General features: G+C 44.2%; 1 protein-coding gene across 1 annotated transcript in view; it reads left to right on the top strand.

Annotated features, from left to right (window-relative positions):
* LOC119178525 (uncharacterized) overlaps positions 1 to 12,845 on the top strand; it is a 206,808-nt gene that overhangs the window by 116,323 nt on the left and 77,640 nt on the right. The window contains exons 4-11 of the mRNA XM_075889229.1: positions 1,149 to 1,278; positions 2,555 to 2,697; positions 3,334 to 3,461; positions 4,012 to 4,215; positions 5,465 to 5,646; positions 10,606 to 10,709; positions 10,889 to 10,947; positions 11,077 to 11,204. Coding sequence (XP_075745344.1) covers positions 1,149 to 1,278; positions 2,555 to 2,697; positions 3,334 to 3,461; positions 4,012 to 4,215; positions 5,465 to 5,646; positions 10,606 to 10,709; positions 10,889 to 10,947; positions 11,077 to 11,204 — 1,078 coding nt within the window. The remainder of the gene's footprint in view (positions 1 to 1,148; positions 1,279 to 2,554; positions 2,698 to 3,333; positions 3,462 to 4,011; positions 4,216 to 5,464; positions 5,647 to 10,605; positions 10,710 to 10,888; positions 10,948 to 11,076; positions 11,205 to 12,845) is intronic.

A 12,845-nucleotide genomic window follows, 5' to 3' on the forward strand; every position in this document is an offset into this window, starting at 1 on the left:
ACATCCTGGGTTACATCGGTTGAAGGCCTTCTGTCCTTTCTAGCTTACAGGTAAGTTGCATTCATCGCACGGTCAATGGACAGTTGCTGTTGTGTGTACCAACGATGTACCCGTAGCCGTGAAGGTAACACACCTGCGTTCAACTTTCGTCAAGGGCCGGGCCTCTGTTTCTTGTCACTGCGAAGGATTCTCGGGCGAACGCGATTGTTAACATCATCTGGCTGCTATGAAAACCGTAATGAACGAATGCATAGTGTACACTGCGCTCATATATTGTCCTTGCAATGTATCCTGCTCTGCCCTGCAGTTAAAACAAATATGATTTCGTTTTATGCGCAGTTCTTCCACTGTTTCTAAGTACTATTGCCGACTAACCAAGCTATACTGGCTATATTAGACGCTATTAACGTGTACTTAGATAACTTTCTGCCGGCAGATAACTTTCAACTGATTTTTGCTGGCGGACTTTAGTTTCATCACATTTACATTGTAATTACTACAAACAACACCCCATATGCTTTCATTGGGCTTCTTTTTTGTAAGTTCGAAGTAATGTTGTGAATAGCAAAGAAAAACGAGTCCTTGAATGCCTCCTCTTCCACAGAGGTTGCGTACATACTGTAGCCAGCGTCTCCACAACCTGGCAGCCACCGAGTAATAAAACAAGCGCCGGAGACGTACAGAAAATCTCATGGCCGAATGTGGCGGACAGGATCGCAGAAATGGCCCCGTGCATTGTAGGCACCATGTTTTGAAAACACGCGTCCCGGTATGCACACTGCGAAAAAGGAAGCGTCAAGTTGGTGCATGCTGGTTTAGTTTATAGTATCTCCCATGTTTTCACGTGAAAACATGGAATATACTAAACTGAGTTCACGTGAGCTGGTTAGCAAGTTAATCGTACGGGGAAAAACAACGCGACGGGAAGACAGAGGGCAACGGCCAGACGTCGTATCATTCTGCCTCGCTTCCCCCTTCCCCTTTCTCTCACCACCCTAGATGTGAACAATACTGAGACTGCACTTCGACAATACTGTCCAAAATGTATAGAAGTAAAACAAGGGAGTGCTAGCGGAAAATGCATCATCATGAACTATGTATACATATATCGATATTTAGAGCATGGAGAACGTCTTTTTGTGTCGCAGGTTACTACAATGCCCGGGCTTTGCCCAGCGCGGGCGGACTGCCCGTGCTCCAGTCTCTCATATGCAACGTAGACAACAAGTGCCTTAACGAATCTTCCTACGAGGAAATACCCACTTATCCTGGGTCAAGGTGAGCACAATATTACGTTTTGTGTTGAATTGATATAACTGCTATTAAATCTATAACGTTATATTAAATCCGTCTCAAAGGTCTTCACGGAAACGCTAACAGCCGGGTGTATAGATGAAGTCATTGACAGACTTCGCTGTTTTCCTTATTGCCAGAGTGTTGCGCGTAAAAGGAGCACCCGACATTGAATGAAGCTACACCATGTGGAGGGAGGAACAAGAAAATCGGTCGTCCTTCCCAGCTCCCAGTTCTGCGAAACGTTATAACGAGTAAAAGAAAGCAATAGAGGATACTGTTGCTGAATGGTTTTGTGGCAATGACGTAACCACCACTGTTCACATATGCCAAGCGCTTCTGTTGCCTCCCACCATGCTAACCAACAAAAACGCGCAATCACCAGCTAGTTAGCCATTAGAACATGCGCCTTTTGAAGCTCGAAAGAAGAAATAGGCGAGGAGCACGGGCGAAGAAGCCGAGTGCTGTCTCTTCTATGCATTTCTATAACCGATGTCTTTCTGTCGAGCTGCCAGAACGCGTGATGGCCAGACAAATGAAAAAAAATGCGACGAATGACTATGAAGCGGGACGTGAGTGATTGGGAAACTTGTTTCGAGTCATTGAACAAGCGTCGTGGCTTTAGCGTCTATCTGAAAGTAACCAGTTCATACCGGCGAATGGACATATTATTCCCGCATATTCATAAAACGAGGTGATGTGTTCAGTTAAAAATCTAGCATTTTATTTAAAATAAGCCCCAGCATGTTTGCCGCCGCGAGACCATCCGACGTCCAGCCAATGTTTACGTCTTTCGACAGAGCTAACATACGAGAGGTATCGCGAGCGATTTCCGAATCTTGTATGCGTGATTGCGGTGGCGGTGCAAGAGCACCGCCACCGCAATCACGCATACAAGATTTCTCAAATGCTTGTTGGAAAGCTTGAAACGGCGAATAGATTAATGTAGAAATAGGCAGGTAAGACGAGAAGCCTGTGGAAGCTAGCCACACCGTCGACCATCGAGTCTACATACCGGTATGCTCAAGAATTGTTCGCATTCAGTCCTGCATCATCTTGTTTTGATATATACCTTCTATATTGACGCACTAAAAATAAAAAATAATGTTTACTTTTTTTCCATTCATTCCCCATCTTCCACAATATAGTTTGAAACTGGAACCCATTTTTGTTTCTTGTTCGTCGTTGAATAAAACATGCCTGTAAGCGTAAATATCCTTTGCGAAAAGAGTGATTGTTGCCGTTCTCTTCTGCATTGCAGGATAAACAAGCTAGTCCAAGATTTATCGCCGCTGCTTCAAGATGAAAGTATATTGTCCGTTATCAAGTCGCTACCCGTGCTGGCCGATCTTCTCGGGCCTCTGGAGGCCCTGTTTCAAGACGATACGACGCAAAAGCTGCTCGGTAACTATCTGTAATTGTTCATGACATAAGGGTTTGTATACTATCACCATGTTGTATCACAATGTAACAGAAAATATAAAAATATGAGTAGCTTCCACTCTTTCCTGGCGCAGACGCATTATCGCTTATGCATTACTTGGGCGTCGAGCAGTGTCACAATACTAGAAATCACGGAAGGCGAACGAAAAAACTTGTTTCGACGCTATGATGTGTTCGTCACACCACGTCTATTGTCTCCTGAATTGTGCTTGATAATAGTTATTCAACCACTACGTACTAATTTATTTCTGCATACTTGTTTCCTTAAAGCCATAACCAGGCTATACTTCCTCTTTACCGCTACTGAGTTAAGCGATTGCGTGGCTAGACCTGTAGTAGTGGATTTCAACTGAAGGTACATTCATTGCATGATGTTTGCTGCTCTGTGTGAGGAGCGTGGGCGAGTGACGAGTTTTCCAAGAAATACCCATTAACGACCACAAGTGCACCGTGTCGCAGACAGAGACGCAAGTTTGGTCATGCATCGATTTACAGTCATACTACGCGAGCCCGTTTCCTCCGCGCTTGTCCATCGGGTTGTCGCATTGCCACTGCGCTGTGCAACGGACCACTTCACTTCGTTTGCTTTTTACGCAGGAAAGGGACTTCCCCTGACGGACGTCGTCGCCAACAAGCGGTACGCGAGAAGCGTACTGCTCAGCAACACGAATATGACGCCCGAAACGGTGGACGCGCTTCTGGAGTCGCGCATCAACGTTCCTGCCGTGAGTCTCAAGTCCACTTCCACGCACGCAGATTGGTAGTGATAATTGAGCAACTAGCGCTGTATAATTGCCAGATATATGGTAGTGCTCCTTGCGTATGCTGTTTTGTGGAGAAGTATTTATTGCCATTTCGAGATACCTAGTGGCGGCTTACAAAGGATATTTTTTATCCAGGTGCAAGAACAGTATGGAATAGTGAAAAAGACAAAAAACACAAAATAATGAGGAAGAAAGAGCTAGGCCTTCCAAAAAAAAAAAGCAATATCGGCGTGCCTACACTGAAGTTAAACGGTAAAGGATTCATTATACCATGATTTCGTTGTTTAATACTCCTGCGTTGTAATGGTCGGATAATCATTTAAAACCGTCGCGTGTAAGAGGAAACACACACACAAAGAAGCAACTTTGGCGTTAAACTCGCTCTTGGGGGCGCATTCCAACGTATTCTGATGCTGGATGTTTTATTAGCCACAATAGTACTAGTGACCTTATATCAACACTGGACGTAACCGTCCCAGCATTTACTATTCGGCTCCCAATCGTTTCGCAGGTCCTGCACGTTCTCGGATCCGGTATGAAACGGAAGAGCAGACGAGACTGTAACGTGGACACGCTGTCATCGTACATCATGCTAGAGGACGCTCGCGTGCTACAAACAGTCGCTGACTCCCTGTGTTCCTTGTCCCACGAGCAACAGGAGAACCTCATGAAGGAACTGCAGTCCGTGTTCGACTATGGGAAAGTCATGAAACTGGTAAGTGCACAGACAGGTCTTGATAACCATGGAGGCATAGAGAAAGAAAAAAAAAGTTAAGAGCGGGAAAAAAGAAACTTTTTTTTTCTCTGTAATGGAGGGGAAAAAAAGAAAAAGAACAACTAGAGGGAAGCACGACGTGGACAATTATGGAGCTCATCCATAAAAAAAAAAAACGAATCAGGAGCATGTTGGGAGATGTGGCAGCGTATGGAGAATGAGGTGGCAGATGGGGGAAGGGAAAGAGCGCCGTTCGAAGAGGTTGGCTTTTATATAGACGCTAGGCGTGCGCCCTCCTATCTTTTCCCGCATCTATGTTAAACATCGAGGCACCCTAAATAACACACCAAAACAGCGACACCTGAACGTGTTCAATGGCATAAACATCATCATCAGCCTGACTACGTCCACCGCAGGACAAAGGCCTCTCCCATGTTCCGCCGTTAACCCGGTCCTGTGCTTGCTGCTGCCAATTTATACCCGCAAACTTCTTAATCTCATCTGCCCACCTAACCTCCTGTCTCCCCCTAACCCGCTTGCCTTCTCTGGGAATCCAGTTAGTTACCCTTAACGACCAGCGGTTATCCTGTCTACGCGCTACATGCCCGGCCGGATTTATGAGATATAGCATTCCATCGCCACTCCGGCTGTGAGAGACGCCGTATAGTAGAGGGCTCCGTGTAAGGTCGACCACCGTAGGGTTCATTAATGCGCGCTGTCAACGCATAGTACACGGGTCTTTGGCATTTCGCGTCTGTCGGAATTCAACCGCCGCGGCCAGGATCAAACATACTGCTGTCGAGACAGCCGTGTTTTTTTAGGGCCACCGCGGCGCCTGTAGCGTAAAGATGGAGGTAACGTAAAAGCCACCGTGAGTAGCACAACGAGACAGGACAACAGGAAAGAGTAGACGAGCTTTCTGTTGTCCGGTCTTGTTACGTTTTTTCACGATGGTCTTTGGTCCAAATGCCAACTCGCCCAGCAGTCAACTCATCTAAAATTAGTTAAACTGTACGTTTCGTACAATCCATAAGCATTAAGCACTTTTTATGCATTAGACCATGTCGAAAAGACACTAAGCGTGACGTATATCGAACGCACAGGCAAACGTGATATCCTTGCTCATTCAGTGACCTCTCATAGAAATAAGCTAATTTATCGATTAATTCGACGGCCAGTTTCCTCGTTCAAAATGCCGACTAAGAAGTCGTTGCGAAAAGCTTGAACTGCTTACCTTTTCGGGAAACAGGTGTCGCAAGTCGTAAAGAGCTTGGGACTCGACGACTTCAGCCTCGCCATGGAGAAGGTGGGCGGCATGGTAACGGCTTTCGGCAGCATCAGCGAGCAGATGCCCAGCGATTTCTCCGGGAGCCTGGATGCCCTTCGAGCACTCATTCAGGACTTTACCGACCAGCAGCTCAACGTCGATCTGTAAGTGTCCAACACTATCGGCGTCAAATGAAACGCGAACAGCGCAAGCTTTCGCAACGGTATAGTGCTCGCCGACCAGTCGCCACCACGCATGGACAGGGGCGCACAAGCGCTGTGCCGTCAAAACGGATTAGCGCGCCTATCGATGATAATGACTGGACGACGTGGACCATAGCACTGCCAATGGTTGCCACTGTTCGCTGTCCACTTGATAAGAGCACTTCTCCGCGCTCTCTAATGCAACAACGGCAACTAGCTGTTCCTTCTTTCGAGCATGTGTGCGCGTGTCACTGTGTCAATGCGTTAAAGGCGCACTGAAAACAATATCAATTTTTCTCGCATCAGTAGTTTACGTTTTAACCAATACCAAAATCACTACGCTTGCTTCGAGAAGACGCTTGCTAGGTAAGCTACAAAACGCGCAAAAATAAGATTCGGGCAGCGATGCCACTTTGATATCCCCGTGACGTTTTCGGACGGCGCCACTGAGGTCTGCCCAATTCCTAATCGGCAAAAATCAGGTTTTCACACTCATTTTCCGTAATTTCCCTATCAGAAACGTGGCTGTCGGCAGACGAAGGGCATATGTATGCTTTGCCAGGCTATGAATCCGAATATTGTCACCGTGTCACAAATCGTGGTGGCGGATCTGCAGTCCTAATAACTTCATCAATACCATACAAACGCCGTCAGGATCTGTTTTTTGACATTAATTGTGAGTCTGTTTGGCTTGAAGTAGAATCTTCTGCTCTGCCATTGAACAATCGTCATACAGCCATTGCATCCATCTACCGTTCTCCCTCATCCTCGAATTCCGAGTTTTGCGTGCAGCTTGAAAGAATCCTTGCTACTCTAACCCTGGAAAACAAAAACATTATTATTTGCGGTGACGTAAACATAAATATCCTTGATACTAACGCTCCAGTTTGCTTGGAATATGTTCGCTGTTTTCTTAGTTTTGGCCTACAATCTGTGATTCACTCCCCGACTAGATGTGATATGAATGGGTCTAACACATTAATCGACCATGTACTGTCAAATATCTTTGCTGATTCGAAGTCCGGGGTTATTGACTATTTATTCACCGACCACTATCCTGTATTTTTCTGTCTTGATGCCTGTATTCCCATAAAAAATAAGCATAATACCAAGACAGTATTCAACTCAGCGGAATTTGTTGAGATAGTGCGTAATGCTAACTGGGACTTTGTAGCACAAGAAGAATGTGGCGAGGAAGCGTTTAATAAATTTTCGGCAAAAATAAGCGCATTCATTGCAGAATGCACAACCACAAGTACCGTCATACATTGGTTTCGCACGCCTAGAAACCCATGGATAACACCTGGTCTCTTGCATTCCATATCTAAAAAGGAAAACATGCGAAGAAAATTAAAATCTCAGCCTTCAAACAGCTCTCTAAAAACGCGCTTAAAAAGATATTCAAATCTACTTTCAATGCTGCTCAAGAGGGCCAAACGCGAGTATTATGAAAAACAAATAGATAAGAACGGTAATGATACCAGGAAAAGCTGGCAGCTAATAAAAAAATTCTTGAACAGCAGCGAGACTATACATGCTTATCAAAAATAACGGTTGACGGACGTTCCCTTACCGAGCCACTCGATATCGCTAATGCTTTCAGTGATACTTTTGCATCTAATTCCCCCGATTCACTAGTTGACCTTCATTTTCCCATTCTATCTCGTTCACCTCAGTCTTTTTATTTACGCCCTACATCTGCAGACGAAGTCTTTCAAATCATGTCATCTCTTAAAACCAAAGGGCCAGGCTTAGATTCCATTCACCCGTCTAAGATAAAGCTCGTGGCACGTGAACTGTCTCCTATTTTAGCTGAAATAATTAACAAATTGTTCAAAGCAGGTGCATTTCCTGATGCTTTAAAGGTAGGAAAGATAACACCTGTTTTCAAAAAGGGCGATCGTTTGTCAACTAATAATTACCGTCCGATTTGTGTACTTCCTTTCTTTAGCAAAGTAATTGAAAAGCTTTTTTACTTGCGTTTGATGTGCTATCTGCTTAAATTTAACCTACTCTCTCCCCACCAATTTGGTTTTCGACCTGACTACTCGACAGAGCTCGCCTTGCTCAGCTTTACTGACCGAATTAAACAAGCCATAGACAATGGATTACTTACTGGGGCAGTTTTTATTGATCTCACGAAGGCTTTCGACACAATTAACCACCGGATCCTTCTGTGTAAACTTGAATCTTTCGGAATTGTGGGTCCCGCTTTGCAGTTCATTCGCAATTACTTAACAAATCGCTCACAGGTAGTTTATGTCGATAACATTGCGTCATCTGCTAAGCCAGTTACCATGGGCGTCCCTCAAGGTTCAATCTTAGGCCCTCTTCTATTCCTACTTTTTATTAACGACCTACCTAGTTCCCTTAATCATACTAACTGTCTTCTTTACGCCGATGACACTACTATTTTTACATCCCAGAAAACAACTGCTGAACTTGAAAGTAGCTTAAACTCCGATCTCTGTAATATTTATCAATGGTGTGTTAACAATCATTTTTATATGAATCCCTCTAAAACTACATTTGTGGTGTTTTCATCCGCACAGAACACATTTCCCTCACCAGTTTCCGTATCTCTTAACAACCATATTATTTCCGTATCGGATCATGTGAAGTTCTTAGGCGTAATACTAGACAAGCATTTGAAATATAACTATCATGTACTCTCAATATTAAAAAAAAGCTTCTTTTGGCATTCATGTTCTCATTAAAGCCCGCCCTTATTTTCAGTCACGCATTATTTTATCATTATACTATGCATATATTCATAGCCATCTTTCCTATTGCATTTCATCCTGGGGTAATACATATGCCAGTCACCTGGAGCCCCTTCTACATCTTCAGAAACGGGCACTACGTCTGATCGCCTTCGCTCCATTTCAATCGCCTTCTACGCCACTCTTTATTTATTTTTCCGTGCTTCCAATTAATCTTTTGTTCACTCTAAAGTTAGCTATATTGATGTACCGCCTCATTTATCATGGTCTATGTGTTTCAAGGCTATCCACACAACATCTTGTCAATACTAATAACACCAGGTTTTCAGCCTGTCACAATTTCCTTCTCCCTAAAGTGCGTAGCAATTATGGAAAACTAACTCTTAAATTTACAGGTGTATCCGTATGGAACAACATACCACTTGAAATAAAGTTATGTCCCACATTCTATTCGTTTCGCAAAATGTTTAAAGAGTACCTAATCACAAAACGTGTTTTCTAAACTCTGCCGTCGTGCCTTACTCCTAATTTTAGTATTTCTTTTACTAACTATACCACTTGCTGTTGCACAGAACTTTTCTTTCCTTGTTACTATAAAATTTTAACCATTCTTTGTTTAATTCGTACAAAGTGTTTTTCACTGCTTGCTGCATTGTTATCGCAATTTACTTATTCTCTAACGGAAGTCCCCCCGACAGTTTTCTAACTTCGGGACCTCCTCTGTACTGTAGAATTTTATTCATGTAATGTATGCATTCCTGAAATAAAGTTTGATTGATTGATTGAGGTTTATTGGGCTCTGAGTTTACCAGGACGATATTGTCCCCACTTTCAACGAACTTATTTGAGCAAATGTGGGCAAAATATGAAAAAAATGCACTTTGAAAATCAAGACGTCCTGCGCTTATGTTTCGGCGCCATATTAAAAAAAGAAATATTGACCTTAATTTTCTACTCAATTAATATGTATATGACGGTAAAACTAGCGACGTCAGTGTTTTGCAGAGTAAGATTTGTAATCTGAGCCGACTTGTTGTTTTTCTTTAAGGTCCCATTACAAGAACCGACAACTGGCCAGAACTTGTCATTAGATACTGGTGCTAATGAGAAGACGGCAAAGTCGAGTGGCATATTTCAGCATTTTTGCATTGTGGCTAGGATTTAAATTCTAAAATCGCGTTTAGAAATAGCAAAATGGTTATGTCGCGCAGTCTAGTGGAAGAGTTTTGAAGCTGGAATACGGAGGCGATCTCTTTGCTGTACGTAGTCACGTAGTCTGATGCTGTCATGTACTCTATAATCACCCCTAAAGTATAGAGTATGTATGTTATTATCCAGCCCCGCTCCATTCTTTGCTGTTTGCGAAGTTAAAGGAGTTGTACGGTGAGAAATCACGCTGCCTTCATGACCGCCAGTGGACCACGTTCATTCGCAGCGTTTGCACAGTAAGCCCCCACTCTCGAACATCTCTAGCGCTCAATGTTCGCAACACATGCGTCGTCACGTATGTATAGGCCATCATATTCTCCCCAGGTAGAAAAATTGTAATTACAAATGTTTCTATGCGTTTTAATAATGCGAATAATATCTGGAGCTTTATGTCCCAAAACCATGATATGGTTATGAGAGACGCCATATAGTGGAGGGCTTCGGAAATTTTGACCATCCTGTGTTCTTTAACATGAACTGACACTGCAAAGCGCACGGACCTCGACCACTTCGAAATGCGACTGCCGCAGCCGGAATCGAACCCGCAACCTCCGGATTAGCAGTAGAGTATCGTAGCCACTGGTCCACCGCAGCACACTTGGCGGTGTTTTGTACGTCACCATTCCGCAAACAGACTGACCGATAAGCTTTCCAATGGGATAAAGAAAATAGGTGCCATAAAAATTGGTTGACGGTCCCTTTACCTGCCGCTCGTATATGAAGTTGTTTCTTTCGTGTATGTTTGCGCAAATGAGGCTTCAGGTAAACTCGCACTAGCTACCGACATACCGTCACAAAAGCAAACCATCGAACACTTCAAATACTTCGTCTTTTTTGCGGCGAACTGTGTATAACCTCAAGTGACGACGTATCCAGGAACGACGTCTGTCTACGTTACAGTTTTGTCTCGACAGAGATGATCCTTGGGCGTGTAGTGGCAAGGAGAAATTTGAAATATATAAGTAATTTCGACTCGCCTTTCTTTCAGGTTGAAAGCGGTTTGGGATGACGTCGGGCAGGTCGTGCCAAGCCCCGAAAGGGAACTCGTGAACACCATCATGGAATGGATTTCGGGAAGCACGGGCCAAATAGGTAATCCGTGCCGTCCATTGGCTACGCAGTCCGCTAGTAGACGTTAAAGAAAATCTACTAGATTTCTGTTTTCAGACAGTCTTATGAAACTCATGAAAAAAGTGCACGTGTAGTAGCGTTTTTTTTTTACATTTCATGATGTGATTCGAGTATAATTTACTCCACCTTATTTCTTGAAGGTCCTCCTAACTACGGTTTAGACACACCTGTTTCTACAAGCACCCCACCTAGTCGAGAGGTAAGTTTGTTTTCTTTTAATTTTTTTGCCGTTACGTTTCTAACATTTTTAACTTAACGAAATTTACATTTCATATATCAACACGTTGGTTGTTTACATGTCGCTATCTTTCTTATTGCACTTATCTAGGGCACTCTAGGGAATGTCCTTAACACTGCCGTCAAGCTTGTCAACGACTTTCAGTCACCGAGCGGGCCGGAGTCAAAGGCCGGCCGCTTCTTCCATACGCTCTTCGGCTTCGACAAGTCCACTACCATGTAAGTCGATCAAGCTGTGACAAATGATGTCAATGGAGCGCATCGGTAATGAATTTTGTTTTCTGTAATCATGCTAATTATCCGCACTCGCATTCTCTAAAAGCAGCACAATACATTTCTGAGTGCTTATACTGCCACCCCAGCAACCCCCCCCCCCCCTACCTTAACTGCTACGACGTGTTTTGGTATACGTTGAGCGCGCCATTCTAAGTTAACTGTAGCGAAGTTGAGCGTTTTAACGCGTATGTAAACATGTGAACACAGAAGTTTTCACATTTCGCTCTGATATGAATGCGGCTTCCGTAGCCAGGAAGTGAAGTGAACTAATGTGCTTAGGCTTAGCAGCGCAACAACATTATAACTAGTAATCACCACAGGGGCCGGCACTTCTAGTTTTCAAGTCTGTAATAACGGCGAGAAAGTTTGGAAAGGATCTCGTAAACTATGAAGCACAGTGAAGTAAATTAGTAGCCAAATTTGTGAGTGACGACATCTTGATGGGTCGGAACTTACGTCACATCTAATTATGCGTGAACTGAAAACGCGACGCAAAACACGGCATGCTTATTCAACTGACTCCTCAAGTCAAGAAAGTGAAAGAAGACGACCACCCGTTTGTAGCACGAAGCCACAAGGAAATGGATTTTCTTGTGGCTTCGTGCTACAAACCGAGGGTTGTCTTCTTTCCCTTTTTTAACCCTCTCGCCACCTTGCGTGTTTCCGCAGAACTCGTATGCTACGACTTCTAAAGTTACTTCAAAGAGGCCCTGCAGCACTTTTTGAGCAAACTGCCGATCGGTAGTCAAGGCTCCCGAGAAAACGCGAATCAAACGTTATAGGCAGCATGCGGCCTAGAATTCACAAATAATTCTAAACGTCAGCTCAAAATCGCTTCCTCTTCTCTCGACAAATGACGTTACAAGCAGAAAAATAACTATAGCCCCAGGCCCAGTATCAGCCATTGGCTGACTTGAGCAAGGCGCCCTCGGTCTTAATGGGGTCAATGGGTGGCCGCTACTTGCGCACGAGAGCGCGTGCGATCACATTGAAAAACCGCCTATTCAAAAAAAAAAAAGAGAGAGAGAGAGAGAAAATCCCTCAAGGTCACGAAGCCGTGCGACATACCTTCTTTCCCCGTGCCATCCCTCCCTGCTTAGCTTCCAGTGCTTTCGCGGGAATGAGAGAAGAGACATGCAATTGCAGCATGCGACAAATCTTTGTAACTTCGCTCTTACTGGACGGGTTCTAAAAAAAGTTTTTCGGCGATTCTCAATGCAATGTGCGATTCCTTTTTTAACCTTAAGCTTTTTTATGCCGGGGTACAGCATGGCTACGCTGATATACTTCCGTCACGGAAGTGATGTTAAATATATGCTACGAGATTGCAAAAAAAAAAAAGAAGAAACCTGAAGGCAAGCACTTGTCGCGCGGAATCGAACCAGCAGCCTCTCGTTTTAGGCGCGTGGCGCTAACCCCTACGCCACGGAGCGTACGTTGTCTGGATTGCTAACAGAAATCCATTTATATACACCATACACCGTTTGACAGTCCTCCTCAGAGCTTCGAAACTTCAGCGCGTTAAAGAGGGCGCGATGGCCTTCTCCACGTAGTGTCGTCTTTCCCGCGCGCGCGTTTACCACG

Source organism: Rhipicephalus microplus, chromosome 1 (assembly GCF_043290135.1).
Source record: "Rhipicephalus microplus isolate Deutch F79 chromosome 1, USDA_Rmic, whole genome shotgun sequence".
NCBI classification, from domain to species: Eukaryota; Metazoa; Arthropoda; class Arachnida; order Ixodida; family Ixodidae; genus Rhipicephalus; species Rhipicephalus microplus.